The 20,741-nt window shown below is 48.2% G+C and overlaps 1 protein-coding gene and 1 long non-coding RNA gene across 5 annotated transcripts in view; one reads left to right on the forward strand and one right to left on the reverse strand.

The window, feature by feature from the left end:
• Window positions 1-20,741, reverse strand: part of CNTFR (ciliary neurotrophic factor receptor) — a 93,819-nt gene that overhangs the window by 40,877 nt on the left and 32,201 nt on the right. For both annotated transcript variants that reach the window (XM_020966932.2, XM_020966931.2), the window contains one exon: window positions 9,540-9,621. In XM_020966932.2, the coding sequence (XP_020822591.1) occupies window positions 9,540-9,621 (82 nt within the window). The remainder of the gene's footprint in view (window positions 1-9,539; window positions 9,622-20,741) is intronic.
• Window positions 80-19,474, forward strand: LOC110194546 (uncharacterized). Of its 3 annotated transcripts, none has more exons than XR_002320724.2 (5): window positions 80-179; window positions 7,112-7,242; window positions 13,631-13,952; window positions 14,762-14,924; window positions 19,263-19,474. It is a non-coding gene; the product is annotated as an uncharacterized LOC110194546 (long non-coding RNA). The 3 variants fall into 3 exon arrangements; XR_002320727.2 differs by having other exon boundaries at window positions 19,393-19,470; XR_002320726.2 differs by having other exon boundaries at window positions 14,762-14,943; window positions 19,393-19,444.

The following is a 20,741-nucleotide window of genomic DNA, read 5'->3' on the forward strand; positions in this document are numbered from 1 at the left end:
GACCCAACTCCAGCTCTCTGGAATCCTGTTTCCAGAATCTGGAACTTTAAGGAAACGTTCCAAAGGACCCCCCCTTCCCTGCCCCCCCAGAGACCTCTTGAGGCCCAGGCAGCATCTCCGGTCCATCCAGCTGCATGAGGAGACGTAAGAACTGACCGTCTAGTGAGACCACTGAGTCGGTAAGTCATTAAAAGAAAATCACAGTGAAACAATGCCATAACATGAAAACAGCACAGTCCAACGATGACCCAACAGAACAACACAGAGGCAGTGTGACAATGGTGACACAGTAACACAAAGACAAAAGAGTAACCATAACAAGGAATATCGATACCGCGATGGCAATAAGGTTACATAATAACCATTAGAATGAAAATGACACAACAAAAGTAAAGAAAAAGTTATATCAAACTTATATTTGAGAGGAGAGACATCTTCTTTATCCATTTCCTCAGTATTTCTACCCACCCTTGTCCTGTTCCCATACCTCCTATTGCCCTTGCAAATTCTTGTCCATTTTTGAAATCAAATCAACACAGGGGAAAGGCACACAATGGGGGTGGGGGGAGGGGGCTACAAAGTTAAAGATAAGGGAATGAGTTTTGGAGTAGAGGTTAGGGGTATGGGAGAGAGTTGGTGAGATTGACATCGGGGGACATTGAGGCTGAGGACAGAGCAAGGAAATAAGAAGGATGGTGACAATAGGGAATCAGTGAAGTTGATCTTGGAGGAGGGGGGCAGTTAGTGAGGCAGGGGAGACAGTGGGGGAGGGTGAGTGTAGGTTCAGAGCAGGGAGTCAGTGAAATTGACATTGGTAGGGGAGACAATGAGGCTGGGGCACAGAGGATTAGAAAAGGGACAGAGTTCTTGGCCTTGACACTGTGACAAAGCCTTTAAAACAATCAGTTGTGAAAAGATTGATAGATAGGGAGGGGGAGAGAGGGACAGAGAAGGCGAGGTCATAAAAACAAAGAGAACAAGGAGAGAAAATGGCTGGGAGGAGGACACCATACACAATTTCACCCAAAACATCAGTGGCACACACAATTCTACATGCAGTCACACACACACACACACATGTGGTCTCAGCCATGCTAATAGTCACCCTATTTGTATAGTTACATCAGTCTCCATATAGGGAGAACTCCAGTGAGTCTCACCATGAAGACCAGCTCACACATCACTATATTGCACATAGACTCAAAGAGCCAAGATGACCCTGGAATGCAAACTGTGAATATGGAATACAGAGACTCATATTCCAGCCTATCAGGTAGGGGAGAACATATCCAGAACAACTGAGCTGGAACGAACACTCTCTGTTCCTAGTCAGTGTAGCTCTGTGTATGTGTTGGGACTGGGGAGGGGGTTGCAGGAGAGGAGGGGAGGAGAAGGAAGAAAGGGAGGGCTATTCTCCTAGCACCAGAGGTAGGAACCACTCTTTTGACCTTTCTGTCTCAGGAGAAGTCCCTCCCTTTGTCTTCTGTTTCTTTTGAAAGGGAAAAAAAAAACCCACACTCCTATCTACAAGGAGCCCCGTCTACTGAGGTGGGTAGGGAAGGGGATATGGCCCATCTCTGAGTAGTCCTAATTTGAAGAGGGACTTCAGGGGAAGAAGAGAACTCCTCAGTGACTTGGTCCCATTGCTCTTCAAAGAAGAACATCTTTTGGTCCCTTCTGTGGAGTCAGCCCTTGAGGCTCAGAGTCAGGAACTACGGCTTCTATAGCTCCTGAGACCAGAATTTCAGGACATCTACCCTGTAGATACTCAACACCACCTCTTAGGATAACCCTACAAACGCCAATTCATCCAACTGGGTCCTCCAAAGAACACACAGCTCTGATCAGAATCACCCTCCTACCCTGTCCCATTTCCAGCTCTGTCCCCATTCACTTTTTCACCCCTCAATCCATGTAGGGAAGTAAGCATCCTTTAGAATATTCAGGTGGGGACTAGCTGTACCCACATTGGTAGGGACGGGGGGGAAGAGATAACCTTAGAGTAATCCAGGTCCTAGGAGAAGTTCAGCCCCGGAGACAGACTCTCTCGATTATGTAGCTTATGGGGCTGGTTGCAGGGAGATGGAATTCTAGAAAACTCCATTTGCCTTTAACCCTATTCCAAACTTTTCCCTGAAAGAGCACTAGACTAGAAATCTGGAGACATGATACTAGTTCTGGTTGTACCACTGATTCATTGCTGCCTTAGACAAGTCTCTTCACCCCTTCAGACCTCAGTTTTCTCATCTGTTAATGAGGGTAGAACTCTAAGGCAGATGCCTTGTAACCCTAAGGTTCTATATCCACAGCTGCCCTTGTGCCTGGAGGAGAGATGGAGAGATTGGCCCTCACTGGTTCTAACTCTTCTGTCTATAGCTGTTTACTCCCTCAGCTCAAGACCCTGGGGTTGGGTGAGAAAGAAGGTGAGGAAAACTGTGATGGGATCAGGGAGCTTGTGGAAGAGGTAGCAGAGGAAGAGCCTGGGTGACTGAGGCCCCAGGTATGGGGGAAGAGGCTAGGCAGGCAGGCCAAGGACGCTAAAGTATGGTAGAGGAGCAGAGAGTTAGGGGGCCCAGGGTTCAAGCTGGATTTCTGATCCATCCCCTGGGCTGCCTGAGGAAATGAACTGAGGCCTCTGTGGGCCTTCCCAGCCACTGGCCGTCATCACATCTCAGCAACAGTCCATCCATCTTACCTGACTCTCAGCACCACCTGCTACCCCCTCCTCAGGGCTCCATGCTATGGGAAAAAGGGGCTGGGGCAACGACTCGAAGAGCCCCTAGTCTAGGAGGTTCCCAGACACAATCTCTGAGAAAACACTGGACTGAGAGGGAAAGCTGGCCACAACCCAGGAAGTAAACCCTCCCTGATCAGAATGGAGTGATAGCCTTGAAGAAGTCCCTAGTCATAAGGACAAAAGATTCTTGCCCTCAGATATAAAGAAATGCAAACACAAAAACCAACAGACTCAGGCTCACACACTCCCCTGTAGCACACACAATTACCTGTCAATCCCCTCCTCTGAAATCTCCCCCATCATCTAGCCTCAGAAACACATACACTTACACCCACAGTCCTATCTACACTCAGACCAACACAGCCACAAATACATTTACTTTGCTCCCATTCAGCTCAGAATCACAGGATATTTTTGGTAAATCAGCTGGAGCCCAGAAGGAGGAAGTGGAGAAGAAAAACCAGACCTGTGCCCCACTAGCAGGGGGTGAGCAGATACACCTCTCCAGCTCCCTCTTAATCTCTGAATCTTTTTTTTTCTTTTTCTCTCCTCTGCAGCTCTCTCCCCTTACTGAAAGCTCTCTCCTGCGTCCCTGCCCTCTGTCTCTCTCTCTCTTTCCTTCCATCTTCCTTCTACAAGTTTCTATCAGTCCATAGGGTCATAGGATTAAGAATTGGAATTTCTCAGATCATTTAATCCAACCCCTTCGTTTTACATATGAGGACACCAAGACTTAGAAAAGTTAAGTGACTTACTCAAGGTCACACATAGCCAAGTGCAAAGTCAGAATTGAACCTCACACCATAAAATGTATAACTCGAGGTAGCCTTAGAGTTCATTTACTCTAAACTCTTCATTTCACAGACGAAAAGCTAAGGTTATCTTTGCATCTTTGGCAAATGACTCCAAACTGCATGCTTTTTCTGGTACGCCATTATGCTTGTCTGTCTCCTCTTTCTGCTCTTGCCCATCACCCACAACCAACTCTCTCCAAACATTCCTCTGCCCCTCCTTTGTCCCTGGCCCTCTGTTTTTGGAGCCGTCTCTCCTCTACTCCTCCCTGCACCTGCTTTGGTACAGAAAGCATCCCTGAGAATACCACTGGGGCAGCAAGGCCAGAAGTCAGAGGGAAAAAAGGCCATTACCTTGGGGACAGTGACTCACGTCATCAGTGCTGAGCACCGTCAGGCAGCCAGGAGGGGAAGCAAAGAGGGCAGAGTGAGGGCACACTGAGGTCCCTGGGGAGGGCAGGAGGTAAAAGCTGAGTGAAGGAAAAGCTCCAGGAAACTGAGCACAGTGGTTTTTGTCTCCTTCCACCTGCTTCATGCAGGCTGCTTCTCCACCTAGGGACCCCACCCCTACCCCTGCCTGAGGGAAGTCTTCCCAGCCTGACATCATGCCCACATCCCCTCACTGGCTCTTGCCTCTAGGACAGGGGGCCAAAGTTCCATTCAGCTGCACCTGGGTTGGTAACCATTCCCAAGTCTTTCTTCCCCAGGTAAGTCCCCTCTTCCTTCTCCTTCTCAGATAGAGACTCCTCCTGAGAGACAGCAGAGTCTAGAGATCCAGTGAAAATAGAGCTGGATTTCAAGAGCAATAGTCTGAATTTGAACCCTGGCTCTGCTATTTACATTTTGCAAGTCACCTCTAAAGTGAGAGGAATTGGACTACATGATCTCCAAGGTTCCTTCTCTCCCTAAATACTAGAATCAAAGCTGGGACTATATAGTCACATAATCTTGGAAAGCTTCAAAGAAATAGACCTAGAAGGAACCTTAGGAGACCAGTTTTCCCCACTAACATCAGACTTCATAATAACTAACATTTATATAACACTTTAAGGTTTGCAAAGTACTTGGCATGCATTATCTCTTCTGAGTCTCACAACAGCCCTGTGAGGTAAGTGCTACAGCTATTATCTCCATTTAATCAAAGAGGAAACCGAGTCGGGGCAAGTTCAGTGAGCGTCACACAGCTAGTAACCATCTGATGAAGGATTCAAATCCAGGGCTCTGTCTACTATGTCACCTAGCTAGCTGCCTCACCTTTGCTTTATCTTAACCATAAATTCCTCCATTCTTAACCTGGGATTTGTGAACATGTTTTTGTTTTTTAAATATTTTGATAGGTATTTCAATATAACTGGTTTTCTTTGAAAACCTATGTATTTTATTTTATACATTTTAAGAAATTTCTTCTGAGAAGGAGTGTCTAGGCTTCACCAGACTACTAGAGGGGTCTGTGACACACAACAGGTTCAGACCCGCTGCTCTAATTCATCCCCATCAAGTGCTTATCAGCCTTTGATACATCAGAAAGAATAAGTCAATAAGCATTTATGAAGTACCTACTATGTGCCAGGCACTGTGCTAAGCACTGGGGATAAAAAAGGGCAAAAGACAGTCCCTGCCCTCAAGGATCTCACAGAATAATGGAGGCAACAAGAAAATATATACAAACATGCTACATACATACATACTTATATATATATGTATAGGTATATATATGTGTATGTATGTGTATATATATATATATATAAATATACAGGATATATAGGAAATAAGAGAGGGAAGGCACTAGAATTAAGGGAGGTGGGAAAGACTTCCTATAGGAAATGGGACTTGAAGGAAGCCACAAAGACAGGAAGCAGAGATGAGGAGGGCAAGCATTCCAGGGTCAGGGGACAGCCAGAGAAAATGCCCAGAGACAGAGATAGAGTGTCTTGTCCGTAGCATGGCAAGGAAGCCAGTGTTGCTAGATCAAAGAATGTGAGGAAGGCAGTAAGGTAAGAAGACTGGAAAAGGTAGAGGTGAGGGGAGGAACTAGGTTATGAAGGGCTTTGAACACCAGAGGCTTTTGTATTTGATTCTGGAAGTGATAAGAAACCACTGGAGTTTATTGAAGTGGGGGGAGGGGAAATTTGAGGTGACATAGGGACCGGTGCTTTAGGAAAAACACTATAGTGGCTGAATGGTGGATGGACTGGAGTGAGAAGTGACTTAACTCAGGCAGACCCACCAGCAGCTATTGCAATAGTCCAGGTGTTAGGTGATGAGGGCCTGCACCAGAGTGGTGGCAGTGTGAGAGGAGAGAAGAGGGTTATATTAGAGAGATGTTGCAAAGGTGAATTTACAGGCCTTGGCAACAGATTGGATATGGGGGGGTGAGAAATAGTGAGGAGTCAAGGATGACACCTAGATTGAGACCCTGGAGGTCTAAGAAGATGATGGTGCCTTCTGAACCACGGCTTTAGAGTCAGAGGGCCTGGGTTCAAATACCACCTTTACCACTTACCACCAGTGTAACCTTGGCCGAGCTGCTTAATTTTCCTGGGCCTCAATTTCCTCATCTGCAAAATGGAGGGGGGAGGTGCCCTGGATGGTCTCTGAAGTCCCTTCCAGCTCTAAATCTATGACTGTGGGGTAGAGAAGTCCCTACCTCCTGAGACAGATACCTTGGCTTTTCTGCTATCCTGCTTTGAGACAGTTCTAATCGTTAGGAATGGTTTTCCTTACTTTGAGCTCAAATTTGTATCCTGGGAACACCCCAGTTCTGCTCTCCAGGACGAAGTAGAGCAAGTCTATTCTGTCCTCCTTCCATCTACCTTGGAACTTCCTTCAGCACCTAGGGCCTCCTCCCCTAACAGCAGTGGGGAACCTTCAGCCTTGAGACCATACGTGACCTCAAGGTTCCCCACCCCTGCCCTACAAATCCTTCTGCCAAACTGGCTCCCTTTTCCCACAGGTGAGTTCCTCCCAGGCTTCCATCTTGGTGAGGGGCCCAGGGTGGCTAACCTTCATTCCCCTCCTGGCTGTGTTTCTGACTTTCTGGACTCTGCTACTCAGCCTCAGCTGCCATCTCAGCCTGGAACTTCCCTGGGAATGGGGGCTCAGGCTGGCCAAGCTTCATTCTAATTACTCTCTGGACTTTGCCACCATGACCCACCCCCACCCCCTTCAGTTTCCTTTGATGAGTTGTCTTTATCTACTTGAATGTAAGCTCCTGTGAGGGGAGGAACTTTCTTTTTGCTTGTACTTACATCCCTACCACTTATCGAAGTGACTGGCACATAGGAAACACTTAATAAATATGTTTGTTGCCTTGCCTACTTCACGTGACAAGGCGTTTATTTGAAGCCCTCTCCAAATCTCCACTTCTCTTTCCAAAGAGATAGCTTTTCCTTTCTGTTGCCCTGTGAGGCTGCTCTCTGCCAGAGGGGCAATTTGTGGGATATAAGGAGCCATGGCCAGATCAAGCTTCAATCACCAAACTTCCCTAGTCAGAGTGATCCTAGGAACAAGTTTATTGAGCAGAAAATGAAGCCAACGCTGCTCAGCCTGAAAAATCTAATTAAGACTCATATTCCCTCCACAGCAGCCACTGCAGTGGCAACCTCCCCATGGACCAAGAGATCCTCCAAACACCTCTTCCATGGGCCCAAAGTGAGACCGACTTCCATCTTCTCATCTCCAAAAGATCATTATTATATGGGGCAGGAAAAAGAGGTGAATGAGACAATTTGGAACTGTGCAAAGAAGACTGGATTAAAGTGAAGTCAGGAGGCTTAGACTTGATTTAGTGTTCCAGGTTTGGTACTAAACCCCTTAGAAAGTCACTTTCATATTCTAGGCCTCAGTTTCCTCACCTGTAAAACAAAGGGGGGAGATGCTGAACTAACTTCCTAAATGACATGAAACAGGGCTTCCACTTGCCTGAGCCCTCAGACCTTGATACACCCGTCTCTTTGCCAAAACCTCCCTCCCCCTCAAGGGCTTAGAACTCAGACCCCCAAGTAAATGGTATATGATATAACAGAGCATCAAGTCCAGACTTAGTTGCTGAAGGCCATGAAAGGAACAGAGACAGGAAAAAAAAAAAGAGTCTAGTTGAGTCTAGCTAAAGAGACAATTTTCCCTGGGAGACTCCATGGGCCAGGAGGCCTCTAATTTTCCCTGAGGCCAGTACATTCCTGGCCCAGGGCCTTCCCTTTCTGGCCCCTTCTCTTGGTCTAGGACCTTTCCCAGAGCTCCCTTGACCCCTAAGGAAACAGTTGGATATCTAATCTTAGAGGTTGAGCTTGCCCATAGCTTATCCATAACCTGATGAGAAGCAGAGATCCTACACTCCTCTAAGATGAATTCTCAAACAATCTCCTCTCTGTCAGGAGTTAGGAGATAGAATGTCTTGTGTAAGGAAGAGCAAAGAAGCTGGTGTCACTAGATCAAAAAAACTGTGGGGTGGTCTAAGGTGTAAAAAGATGGGAAAGGTGGGAAGGTAGAACTAAGTTATGAAGGGCTTTGAACACCAAACAGAGAATTTTGCATTTGATCCTGGAAGTGACAAGGAGCCACAGGAATGTATTGAGTAGGGGGGATAACATGGTCTGGCCTGCGCTTTAGGAAAATCACTTTCATGAATGAGAAGAGATTTGAGGCAGGCAGACCCACCAGCAGGATACTGAAGTAGTCCAAGCGTGAGGTGAGGAGGACCTGCACCAGGTTGGTGGCAGTGTCAGAGGAGAGAAGGGGGGCATATTAGAGAGATGTTGCAAAGGTGAAATCCACAGGCCTTGGATATGGTGTGTTGGGGGGTCAAAGATGAGCCTGGGGGACTGGGAGGATGGTGGTGTCCTCTAGAGTAACAGGGAAATTAGGAGGGAGAAATGGTTTAGAGGGAAAGGTAATGAGTTTCTCTGTGAGAAAGAAAACTAGGCATCAAGCATAAGGGAAGGCAGGCAGTGGGGGAGGAGGAAACTAGTTGGAGGAGGGTAGAAAGATACGAAGCAGTAGAGAGAAAACATGTCACCTGTCCTGATCCTCACTATCAGACAGGCCTTTTTATAATCTAGCTTCACTCCTTCCTGCTGTAGCAGTTCCTTTTTCTCTTTCTTTCCTCAGTAGCAGCTGGGGGAGTGAAAGGGATGGGGGGGGGACTGAGAAGGGGGGAAAGTTGTGAATTAGCAGTTAGAATTGAATCAAGGAGGACACAAAAGAGAGGAACTGGGAACAGGTGTTAGGAGAACAGGAGGTATTGGGGAGGGGAGGCATCTGTGGACCAGAGCCAGGAGGGGAGAGAGAGTTTGGGGAGCTGGAAAGAGAGAAGGCAGCCTCAAGGACACCAGAATCAAATGGCATTTATTCATTTGTTTGTTTATCTATTTGCTATGATGACAGGTGATGCCTGTGTCACCATGGCAACGAGACACCAGCTCTTTCCAAAATTAAGAATACAGATTCTGTGAAAGAGGCTGAGGGCCATGGCTCCTCCACATATCAAGGTCCCTAAGGGCAGAGAATATGTTTTCTAATTCTTTGATGTACTCGCAGAGTGCCTAGTATGGAGTTGCACACATATTTAGTCGATTCCTGGCTGGACGATGTCAAACTAGGAGTCTGGATCGTGCAAAATGTTGGCTAGGCCATAAATCAGTTTTCTTGAAATGATTCTGTCTCCCAATCACTTTCTAAGAGCACAGGATTGGGAGAACTGGGGCAAAGTCCTTCTGACTGTCTGACCTCAGTCACTCAAGCTACAGTGTCCTGGCTCTCAGCTCAGGCTCAGAAGGCAATGCTTCATTCTCTCTAAACCAAAGCCATGCTGTCCCAACACAGATCTATAGAAAGCGAGAATCAGGGATGGACTAGAAAAAAGAGACATAATGTGTTCTTCATGTTTGATTATATGTAAATGTTAAAAGTGTGTGTTTCTGTCAGTATGTGTGCCTGAAGGTGCAGGTATGCCATGGCGATGCACATCAGTTTGTGACTGGGTATGGGGCTCTGGAGATCTGAGAGTCACTCACCTTGCTGGCTGTGTCTCTGGGCATACGCCACGACCCCTGCAGCAAGAACCACGAAGCAGGCCCACAGAACAGGAGTGGCCATCTGGCAGGAGACAGGGAATAGTGGGGGGGAGGGAGGGGAGACCAGGAAAGGGGGAGCATCAATCCCAGAGAACTCATGAGAAGACCCCCCCAGCCCAGTCCCCTCATCAACTGCCCACTATTCACAATAATACTCCCCTCACTGATTCCAAACCATTCATCCCCAATCATGATTCCCAATGACTCCAACCCTGACCCTCACCCTGACCCATCACCTCAACACTTACCCCATCAACACTAATAACTCTTTCAGTCAAAGACAAGGAAACATACAATATACATTTTCAGGCCAGCCTACTACAATTAGCTGATTACCGGTTCTGAGGTGGTTATGAGGTGAGCCTTTTCATATACCAGCAGAAACCTTGCCCACTCACACTAAATAGGACATTGAAGACTAGACTAGGATAGAGGGCAACCAGCCTCTGTTTGTGTCACTTGTGAGGACCTACTCAATTTCAAGCTCAAGAATTGGTCCCAGCTGACCAATAGAAAACTCATTTTCTGCCTGTCCCTTCTCGGTTTGGCTGATGCCCTAGATGCTTGTCTGTTCTTTTTTGACTGTATGATACTTGCATTCCCTCCCTAGAATATGATTCTAGCCTCTTTTCTCTGCATCAAACCCCATGACCCATGGCATCCATGAACCTCACGTGAATCACTATCCTGGCCCCTTCTATCCAGCCTGGCAAATGGCCACAACCTGGCATTCACACACAGATACACACATACAGACACAGCCCCAGTGACACAATAGATGCTCATAGATACACTAAGACTTAAGCACAAATACACAACACACACACAGAGCTCTTTGGTAGGATGACCTCTAGGGTGTGGAGCTGCTTTTTCTCTCTTCCAGCTTAGTGCCTCCCCCCCTCAACAAAACAGTTCCTGCCTCCCCCCTCCTCACACCCCCACTCCGCCTGGCCGGAGCGTGCCGTGTCCTACGAGGGAAACTTTTACAAGCTGCAGCTGAAGAGATCCATGTGCTAGCCTTGGCCCTAGCCCCGAGCAGATAACTACACCCCCCCAAAGCCAGTCTTTCCCCTCTTCAGCACTCCCACAGTCCCCTTACATCCTCTGCACCAGCGCTTCCATGCCACCAGAGAGTCATCTCTGGCCCCAAACTCTTCTTTGGGCTTTCCACAAACAAAAACCCCCTTCCCAAACTTCTAAGCCTCCTAGATCCCTCCATGAATACAACCTCACTCATTTCCTCAAACCATCTCTAGCTCTTCCCAGCCTCAGTTTTACCCCATCTTGGTCTTGATATGTACAGTCCCATTTCCCCCCAAGGTTCACCTTTCCCCATTCCCACTCCCTCACTTGCTATCCTCCCCAGGCTCCAGCTTCCTACTCCAGCTCCAAATGAGATCTCCTTGTTTTCTTTTCATCGAGGTACAGAGACCTGGCATGGGCTAGGCTGGAGATGGCGGGCGGGATGATCTGGCTGGGCCCAGGGATGGAAAAATAACCCCACCCCTATCACTGACCAGATCTATCCCTTGTCTGATCCCCATCCAGCCAGGCTCCTTCCCAACCCTGCTATCTCATCAGGAAGACAGAGCTTAGGGAAAAACGGGGCGGGGGGTGTAGAGGGGACTGTTGGCCAAACTGACCAACACCGCCCCCCATCATCAGACTAGGCGCCTCCCCCCAGCCATGATATCACTTGGAGATGGCCGTGTTTGTTTAGACAAATCTGTTGCTATTCTTAGCTGCAATGGCCTGGCTGTCTCCAAAAATCGAAGATGCTGGAGAAAGGGTGTCCTCTGAACTGGAGGGTGGGGGATCCCCAAGCAGTTCATTCCAATGCCAGGATTCAGTTCCAGGTCCAGACCTCAGGCCCAAGCTTCTTTCCAGCTAATAATGCCAAGGGCAGCAACCAACCCTCCCTCATTAAAAAAGCAACACCCCTAGGGAGTTTGGGGAGGGGGGTGAAGAATAAAGGCCCAGGGGCCAGTAGCGTTCTATGTCTGCTTCCTCTTCATTCTAATTATACTTCCCCATCTCTCAACCTGCTCCCTTACAGCAACCATTTCACACATACAGACCCTCCAACTTCTCTGAACATCCTATCTATGAAGCTCATGTGTGGACACTTTAAGCAGAGGGGAAGGGGGAAACGTAGCAAGTCTTCTTGAAAGATATCCTGTGGAGTGTGAAGAAGGCATAGCCCCATGCTTAGGGATCCCTGAGAGTGAGATGCTGAATGTACAGGACATTGATAGACAAAAAGAGGGAGCCAAAGCTATCAGGAATTGGAGGATGGAAGAGTGCAGAGGGGATGGAAGACAGGGGCAAGGGGAGGGCAGGGGGGTGTCTCAGGGCGGGAAAAGAAGCATTCATAAAGGGTTTGAAGAAGTAGTGAGCCAGCTGACAACACAGAAGGAAATAAACTGATTCTGACTCTTCTATCCCTCGCTGCTTCTTCATAGGTTCCTTCCCCTCAGCCTTAGTTACCCCTCCACCCACCCTCTTCCCAATCACTCATTCTAACCTGTCAAGAAAAATACTTTTAATCTCATTTAAACACCCTGTCAGCCTGATCACAGCAACCCCTAAGGGGGAATTTGGGGAGGAGGGAAGTAGGGTAAGATGATACCAGACAGGCCATGGTCTCGATGTGATGAGGTGTCTCTTTCTCAGCCTCTTACTCTCTTATCTTTCCCTCTATCTCTAAGTCTCTCTCCTCTCTCTTTTTCTTCCCTTTCTTCTCTTCTATCTTCTCCCTCTCCTTTCTATTCTCTCTCTTTCACTCTCCCTCTTCTCCTTCTCTCTCTGCTTTCTCTTTCTCTGTTTCTCTCCTCTTGCTCTCTCCCTCTCTCCCCCCCATCTCTCTCTCTGTCTCTCTCTCTGTGTCTCTCTGTCTCTGTCCCTACCTCTCTCCCAGTCCCACCGCAATCATAGAAGTGGAAGTAAAAACTAGAGTCAGAGTGGAAGGGCCTTTAGAAATGGGCTAAGGCCTAGAGACCCTGGAGATAGTCTTCTTCAACCTCATCATTTTATAGATGAGGTGCCTCAGGACTAGAGGAGGGGAAATTACTTCCCCAAGGTCATGTAGTTAGTTCCTGACAACCGGAACTAGAACCCCAAGATATCCTAACTCTCAGTTTTGTGACCTCTCCAGGTCACCATGCTCCCTCTGCATTTCTCTCCTAGTTCTGTGTTTCTCCCCATCTTTCCCCTCCTGGCCATTCTCCAGGCTCAAGTTCTGTCCTTGAAGGATCTTCCGGAAAAGTTTCATTTAGAGGCTTCTCTGCCCTCTCCTTTCTCCACTCTCTCCCAATCCAATCCATTATCCCAACTCCCAAGGGAAGCAACACAGGATCAGATGCTCCTCTGGCCTCAGCTACCCCAACATAAGTTGTTCCCGAGGCCTTGCCATTTCTCTCCAATACCTTCAACTGCTCCTCCTGATTCTGCTGTTCCTTGGCCCCCAGCTACTCTTCTGTTCTAAGTGTTCCCCTTGGGAATCTCCATTTACTTTCAGTCATCAATCTATGTCTCCACAGCCATCTCCTTATTTCAGTCTCAGTCTCAGTAAAGGTGCACATATTATTTAAAAGATATAGGCCCTGAATGGATTATTCCACTTTTTTTTATTATCCATACCACTATACTTCCCCACGAATCTGGCTAACTGGGAGTCTTCTCTAGCTGAGTTTCTGTGGCCAGGGCCATCTGGTGATGCTTCCACCCCTTTGGTCCCTCCCCCACTGTAGTTGGATGGGGGGGGGCACAGATCACCTCCCCCTCCCAACCATCTCCCAAGCCCAGAGCCATCTCCCAAGTCTAGGGCACTCAGCCAAGCAAAGCCATCTGTTCCAGGAATGATAGGGCTGAGGTGGGGTCTGCATGCTAATGGCACTGAATGGGGAGCTGGAGGGGAAGGAGGAGGGGGAGGGTCCTCGTTGACTGAGCTTGGTGCAAGGAGGCAAGAACAGCAACTTAACTCTGACACCAAAACATGTCAGAAAATATCAGTCACCTGTCTTGCTTTCTAGGGATATTTGAGACCAGGTCATGACAGCTTTCGCCTGTCTCCAACTTTATCTGCTAGCGTGTCTATACCTCTCCAAATTCCAGAAGACCTTTCCTTCCTCAGTCTGAGAGAGTCTCCATTCTGAAGGGAAACATCCTTACCTTTGTGGGTAAGACTGAAGTCTGAAGCAACTTAGAAAAGGTCATACCCATGAAAACAAGCCCAAATTACTCTGGTCTCAGCTGAGTTCTTCAAAAAGCTAGATGGATAGAGCACTAGGCCCGGAGGTAAAAAGACCTGAGTTCAAATCCAGCCTCAGACACTGAACAGCTGTGCATCCCTGGGTAAGTCACTTCATTTCTCTGCCTGCCTCCTCAACTGTAAAATGGGGATAGTAATAACAGCTACCTCACAGGGTTGTTGTGAGGATCAAATGAGATAAGATTGGTAAAGCACCTAGCACTTTACTACTACCTGATACATAGTAGGTACTTCAGGAAAATGCTTTTTCCCCCACCCCTGCCTTAGTACTGATGGGACCCAGATCAACGGAATAAATCCAGGGTCATGAGTTGACTGAGAGGAAGGAAAACTTCAGGGATGGAGAAGGGTGACAGGATTAATCCCAGCTAAGAGTCCAGGAGGAGAGGAGTTAAGGGGGGGAAGGAGATAGCAATATGGGCATGTGGTACTTGGAAAATCCCAATACTGTGAGTTGCTCACCCATTTCACAGTCCAAGAAATAGAGCCCAAAGGAAGGAGGGGAGATAGGATTGAAACTCAAAGCCAAAAATCCAACTTTCCTGGGAGCAAGGGCACAGACTAAGAGGCTACAAGTAAAACCATGCCCCACCCCAAATGGGTATGCATTGGCAACTACTTGGAGAGGGAGACATGCTCTGTGATCAAGGGCTCAGGATATGAAGTCTGGAAAGACTATGGCACCTCCCCTCCCCACCCCCAATGGCCCAGTCCTATTTATTCAAGTTTTCATACCAGCTTGGCTTTTTGCCAAGGGAGGAAAGGGTGGTCTCACAGACAGAGTTAGAATGTTCTACCCTTGCCTGTGATATGAAGGCCACCTCCTCATTATTCATGGTGAGGAGAGAGAAGAGAATAATCTGAATGAGCTGATTTCCCATTCTCCCTTAAGAAATACACTCATCAACAGAGAAAGGCCCATCCAGAGGAAGAGAAGGACTGAGAAGGATACTGAGATTGGCAGAGGAGGGAGACAGAGATACGTATGCTCCATCCTCTTCACTCCCAACTCCCCCCAACCCTGCACAGGCCAGCCAGGTTCTGCCCATGAAGAGGTATCAAGACCCCAACAAGGTCAAAGGGATTGATGGGGTGGTCTCTGGGAGGGGGAACTTAGTCTTGGGCCCTTCCCCCTTCATCCCACCCCCCCTCCACTGCCATTCCCATTGCCAGAGAGATGATCTGTCCCAGTGCCAGCCACTTGGCATGTTCCCCAGCCTGGCATACAGCCCAAAAGGGTGGGAGGGGGTAGCCACAGAGCTGGGGTGGTAGGGCCTGAGGAGGAGAAGGCTGAGGGGGACAGCGTCACTGTCTGAAATTCTCTGTGGGGGTCACTGGATGGGGAGGGGGGAATGCGGCTACGATGCCCTCCGGGTAGATCTACAGGAACTGAGCTGATCTTCATTGGGAGGGATGGATAGAGGAAGTATGGAAAGAAACCCTGTCTGGACATGAAAGCCTCCCCTGCCCCTCCCCTGCCCATCCAGCTTCTTCTCCTTCTCTATGTATCTGTCTCTCACTTCATCTCTCTCTCTCTGTCTCTCTCTTCCCATCCCCCCATTCCTCCTCTTGCTCTCCCTCTCTCCATGTATTTGTCTCTTTCTGACAGCCCCATTAAAAACCTCGGGGAGGGGAGAAGTATCCCCTCCCTCACCCTCCCTCCCTCCATCAGGATCAGTCAGACCATCCATTAGTGTAGCCCTGGCACGCATTCACGCACGCACACACAAGAAGTTAAGGGGGGCTTTGGGGAGGAGTGGCGCTTCCATCAAAGTCGCCTCCATCACCCTGATGAGTTACTATAACAGTACCCCCCCCAACAGCTTGGGGGTAGGGGGTTGGGGAACCACAGGCACAGGCAGAGACAGAGACACAGAAACACTGTGTCTCCCTCCTCCCCCTCCCCTCACCCCAATTCATTTCAGAAGCTACAATTCCCCCCCTCCAAAAACAAAGGCCTTCTGCCAAGTCTGGGACTAGGTGGCCAACACAGGATCTCTGTCTACCCCAATCTCACCATACCTTCCCAAATTCAGGCTTTTCTAGACAGGCAAAGAGGCTGGTGAAGTCCTCTGCATGCTGCCCCCCAACACACACACACACACACACACACACACTCTTGCCCCTTCAGGGCAGCAGGTTAGGAAGCTGAGGGGTTCACACTGAGACTGACCAAGTGCTTTGAGATCCTGGCACAGAGGACCTGTAATAACCTCCCTAGTCATCCAGTCCCAATATAGCTCTGTCTAAGAGGCCTAAGCACCAGAAGTGATGCTGCAGCATAAGGAATAGGGGTCAGACAGCCAAGAGAACTACCAGTCTTGGGAAAATGGAAGGAAGAGGGAGTGCAGAGGAAGATCATTAATTTTTGATAGGTCAGAGGATCACCAGCCTAAAAGGCTAGGTGAGAGAGACAGACAGATAGAGAGACAGAAACAAAGACAGACAGAGAGACAGAGACAGAGAGACAAAGAGACAGAGAGAACCACAGGGAGGCTAAGATAAAGATACTGAAGAGGAAAAGAGAGACAGAGTCCGACTACTAAGATAAATAAGTAAAGATATAAAAAAAAAGCCAAATAAACAGAAAGAGATGGAGACTAAGAAGGAGAGAGGCAGACACACAGAGTGAAAGGAGAGATAAAAAGGAGAGATAAAAAAGCCAAAGAGATACTGAGGAGACAGGGAATCTGAGAAAGAAAATGAAACAAATTCCAAAAGGAGATATACAGGGAGAGTCAAAGTGGGAAGGAAAGACAGAGGAAAGACCAAATACAGAAAAAGAGATGGAGATGAAGACAGGAAAGAAGGAAGGCAAAAAGCAAGTCACTTGCTTCATAGGCTGGGTAGGTCCTCTGGTTCATTCCTCAGACTCTCAGGACAGGGGAGATGAGGCAGGTGGAAGGAGACCAAAGTTTGGCCTCTACTCACCCCTTATTCACCTCAGACATCCCCCTTTCTCCACCCCCGGGGCACGGGGCGATAGCTCCACAGATATTTCAGGCCAGTCCTCACTCTCATACCTGCTCCATACATGCTCACTCCAAATCTCCCCATCCCTTCTGAAAACATCGGGAAAGGGAATCGAAGTAGGAGGGCCAATGAAGGCATATATTATCTGGTCCAACCCCCACATTTTACAGAAAGGGATTTCCCAGGCCAGGAAATGGTCTTTCTGCTGCTCTGTCAGGCTGTCTCTCTTCCTTACTGCTTGACTGAAGGATAGGAAGGCTAAGGACTGGGGAGGGCTGTCCTCTCCCAGCTACTGAACATGGATCAGCACCTTAGCATCGGGCACAGAGATGGCCTGTGTGAGGAACAGCAAGAAAGGCAATGAGGCTGGACCAGAGCTTGAGAAAGGGAGTAATCTATAATAGGCTGGAAAAACAGGCTTGGTATTATGGGGAAGAATTCCAACTAGTGCTTAATCCAAACTGCGTGGCTATTAGACAGCCACTGCCAAGTGCTAAAAGAAAAGGTGTTCCCCAAGGCTGAGTCCAGAAAGCAGCTGAGGGCAAGAGTCTCCCTCATCTCTAACAAGCAATCTGGTGGAGTGCAAAGAATCCCCAGTTACGAGTGAGATGATCAGAGTTCTGATCTCAGGCCTTCCTGATCCAGGGCCAGTCACACTCCATCTCTAGCCTTTGGTTTTCTCCTCTGTGATCCCTACATAGGGTCCCTTCCAGTTCTAAATCCTGTGAGCTCATGGTTTTTCCCTGGCCCTAGGATATTTCTGGGGGTGTTTCTGGAGCACTTCCTTCCCCCTCCCCCAATTCTTTTTTGTCTGGAGTCTAGGCTTCAGGAAGGCAGTGGGTGCCAAGGAAGGTCATAGATGGGGAAAGGTTGCAATTCCCAGGGAATGTGGATAATTCCCAAGAGTAGAGAATTGGGAGTAGACATGCTGGGGAAGAGTCTGTAGGTTAGCAGAAAAAGAAACACAGAAACCCTGTTGTTATGCCCTGGGGGGGGGGGGGCAGTGCAGCTCCTTCTCCCTTCACCAGACCCAGGTCCCACACTCAGATTTCTATCAATGATGTAAGGACACCACCTACCTCCAAACCAGACTGGACACAAATCAAGATTTGGGGTCTGCACACTTTCTGTTGTTGTGGCTCAGTTGTTTCAGTCATGTCTGACTCTTGTGACTCCACTTTGGGGTTTTCTTGGCAAGGATATTGGAGTGATTTGCCATTTCATTCTCCAGCTTGTTTTACAGATGAGGAAACTGAGGCAAACAGGGTTAAATGACTTGTCCAGGGTCACATAGCTAGTAAATGTCTGAAATCACATTTGAACTCAGGTCTTCCTGGTTCCAAGACCTAGGACAGCTAGGTGATGCAGTGGATAAAGTACCAGGCATAGATCCAGGAAGACTCATCTTCTGGTGCTCCAGAAACACCCTCAAAATATTTTGGCTGCCCTAGGGCCTGGAGTCAGGAAGACCTGAATTCAAATCCAGCCTCAGACATTTTCTAGATGTGTGACCCTGGGCAAGTCACTTAATCCTGTTTGCCTCAGTTTCCTCATCTGTAAAATGAGCTGGAGAACAAAATGGCAAACCACTCCAGTATTTTTGCCAAGAAAACTCCAAATGGGGTCACTGAAATGACTGAACAGCAATGACAACACCCTCTGAAGGCATCACTCTTCCCACCCCCTTTTGTTCCTCCATTCTGGTCATAGCATAGAGGGCACTACTGTATGCACATGAAGAAAACTACATACAAAGACATATGTACAATTCCAAATGAACACACGAACCCCTTCCATATAAATAGTCATACAGGACTACACTGCAAGGACAGCTGGTACAGTGAGGACCACAACTGTTCTCACCTGCCCATGCCCAAAAGGGAATCAAATCCCCTTCCTTGTCCAGAATATACAGTAGTAAGAGATGGGGCAGGGGAACATGGAGGGGAGAGGTCCCTATTGCTTCCAATGTAACCTCAATGCACACCACCACCACCACCACCACCAAGTCACTGTCCACCCCACCCCCCCTCTCTGCCCCATGAAAAAGAGGGGAATGATGCAATGCCCTGGCTCCCTCCCCCGTGCAATCCATCTCAGGCTCAGGCTGAAGCTGTCATATTCCAGGAGCCCAGACTGCCCCCTCCCTCCTCAGGAGGGAGCAGAGGGAATATTGGTGGCTGCTCTAGCCCTGAGCCAGGTCTAATAGGAGGGAGAGAAGGAAGGAGGAGAAAGGGGCACTTTCTGTGGGGCCCTACTCCTCGCCTTGTGCTTTCCTTCCCATGGGATGCTCAGAGTACAGTCCTGCCAGAAGGCAGGAGGATGGGCTCAATGGCCTCTCAAGGCTCTTCCAGCCACACCAGACAGAAGTCACAGGGGAACTGGAACTAAACAGTCAATTCCCTCTCCCCTCCTTTAAGTCCACCTCCCGGCTGAACTCACCTGCCCTTGCTGCTATTTCTGAACTCGGGAAGCTAAAAATAGAAGAGCTGCATGGTGGAAATCTCAGAGAAACTGAGGCCTGAAACTTCATGTTACACTACATTCTAGGAGGTCCACAGGAGCCACACTGCTCCACCCAGGACGGCAGCATGGAAGAAGGTCACTATTGGCTGGGCAGGAGTCAATAATCATGCCATTTGCGGTGGGTCAGGGGGAAAAGTTTCATTTGGCCTAATCTTGCAAATAAATAAATAAACAAATAAAGCTGGCATATTTTTCCAGAGGTCAAAGGGGATGGGGGTTGGGAGGCAGGGCAGAGAAAAAGTAAAGAGGAGACGAGCAAGATGACAGCCCGAGGGTCCCACAAGGCATTGCTAGCCCGTGCCCCCATCTCTCTGGGCTCTACCCTGGCCACTGACCATGAGGGAACTTCTCCAACTCGGAAACAACCCCCAATCCTATACCAAGCTTCACCTCCAGAAAGCCTTTCGATTCCTCTCTTCTTTAGAAACAAGACTCTGGCTAAATATAAACTCTTTTGTTTGGCATTCACAGCTCTTCACAAGCTGGCTTCATCCTACCTTTTCAGCTTTGTTATCCGTGGTCCAGCCTCCTTGACCAAGCTGCCTGCTCTCACATGGCTGAGAGGCTCCCCCTCTCACCTTGGCCTCTGTGAATCCTGGTCTCCAAGACTCGGTCCGAGTGTCACCTTCTGAATAAGCCTTTCCTGGGTCCCCCACTTATAACTTTCTCCCACCACCTCCAAGTTACTTGGTTGAACATATTTTGAACACCTCTACATGTTGTCAGACATACTGTCAGCTTCTTGAAGTCACAGATTGTTTTCAGTTTGTCTTTGTGGCAGCGGCTTAGTTAATAGAGAGCTAACCTCTGAGCCAATAATAATTAATAATAATAATACCTAGCATTTATATAGGACTTTAAGGTTTGCAAAGCACTTTACTTATGTTTTCTCAGTTGATCCTCACAAGAACCCTGAAAAGTAAGTGCTATTATTATCCCCATTTTACAAATGAGGAAACAGGTTAAGTGACTTGCCCAGGAGCATGAACCTACTAAGTGTCTGAGGCTGCATTCGAACTTAGGTCTTCCTGAGTCCAAGGCCAGCACTCTATCCACTAGGCAACCTAGCTGCCTACCGAAGCGAGGAAGACCTGTGTTCAAGTCCCACCTATGACAAATACAGACTGTGTGATCCTGGGCAGGTCATTTAACCTCTCAATGCATTAGTCAACTTTCTAAGACTAACTTGAAAAGAAGGTGCCAACCTGCATTGGGAGAGGAACTGTGTTCATACTAATGAAATTGCAGGTTTGGTCCTTATCACTATTTCTTTTATATCTCCACAGTCTATCACAGTGCCTGGCTCATAGTAGGCATTAAAGAAATATTTGATTGACTGGGGGAGGGGAAGGGAGGGAAGGGAAGGGAAGACA

This window comes from Phascolarctos cinereus, unplaced genomic scaffold (assembly GCF_003287225.1).
Source record: "Phascolarctos cinereus isolate Bilbo 61053 unplaced genomic scaffold, phaCin_HiC Scaffold_4;HRSCAF=312, whole genome shotgun sequence".
Classification (NCBI taxonomy): Eukaryota; Metazoa; Chordata; class Mammalia; order Diprotodontia; family Phascolarctidae; genus Phascolarctos; species Phascolarctos cinereus.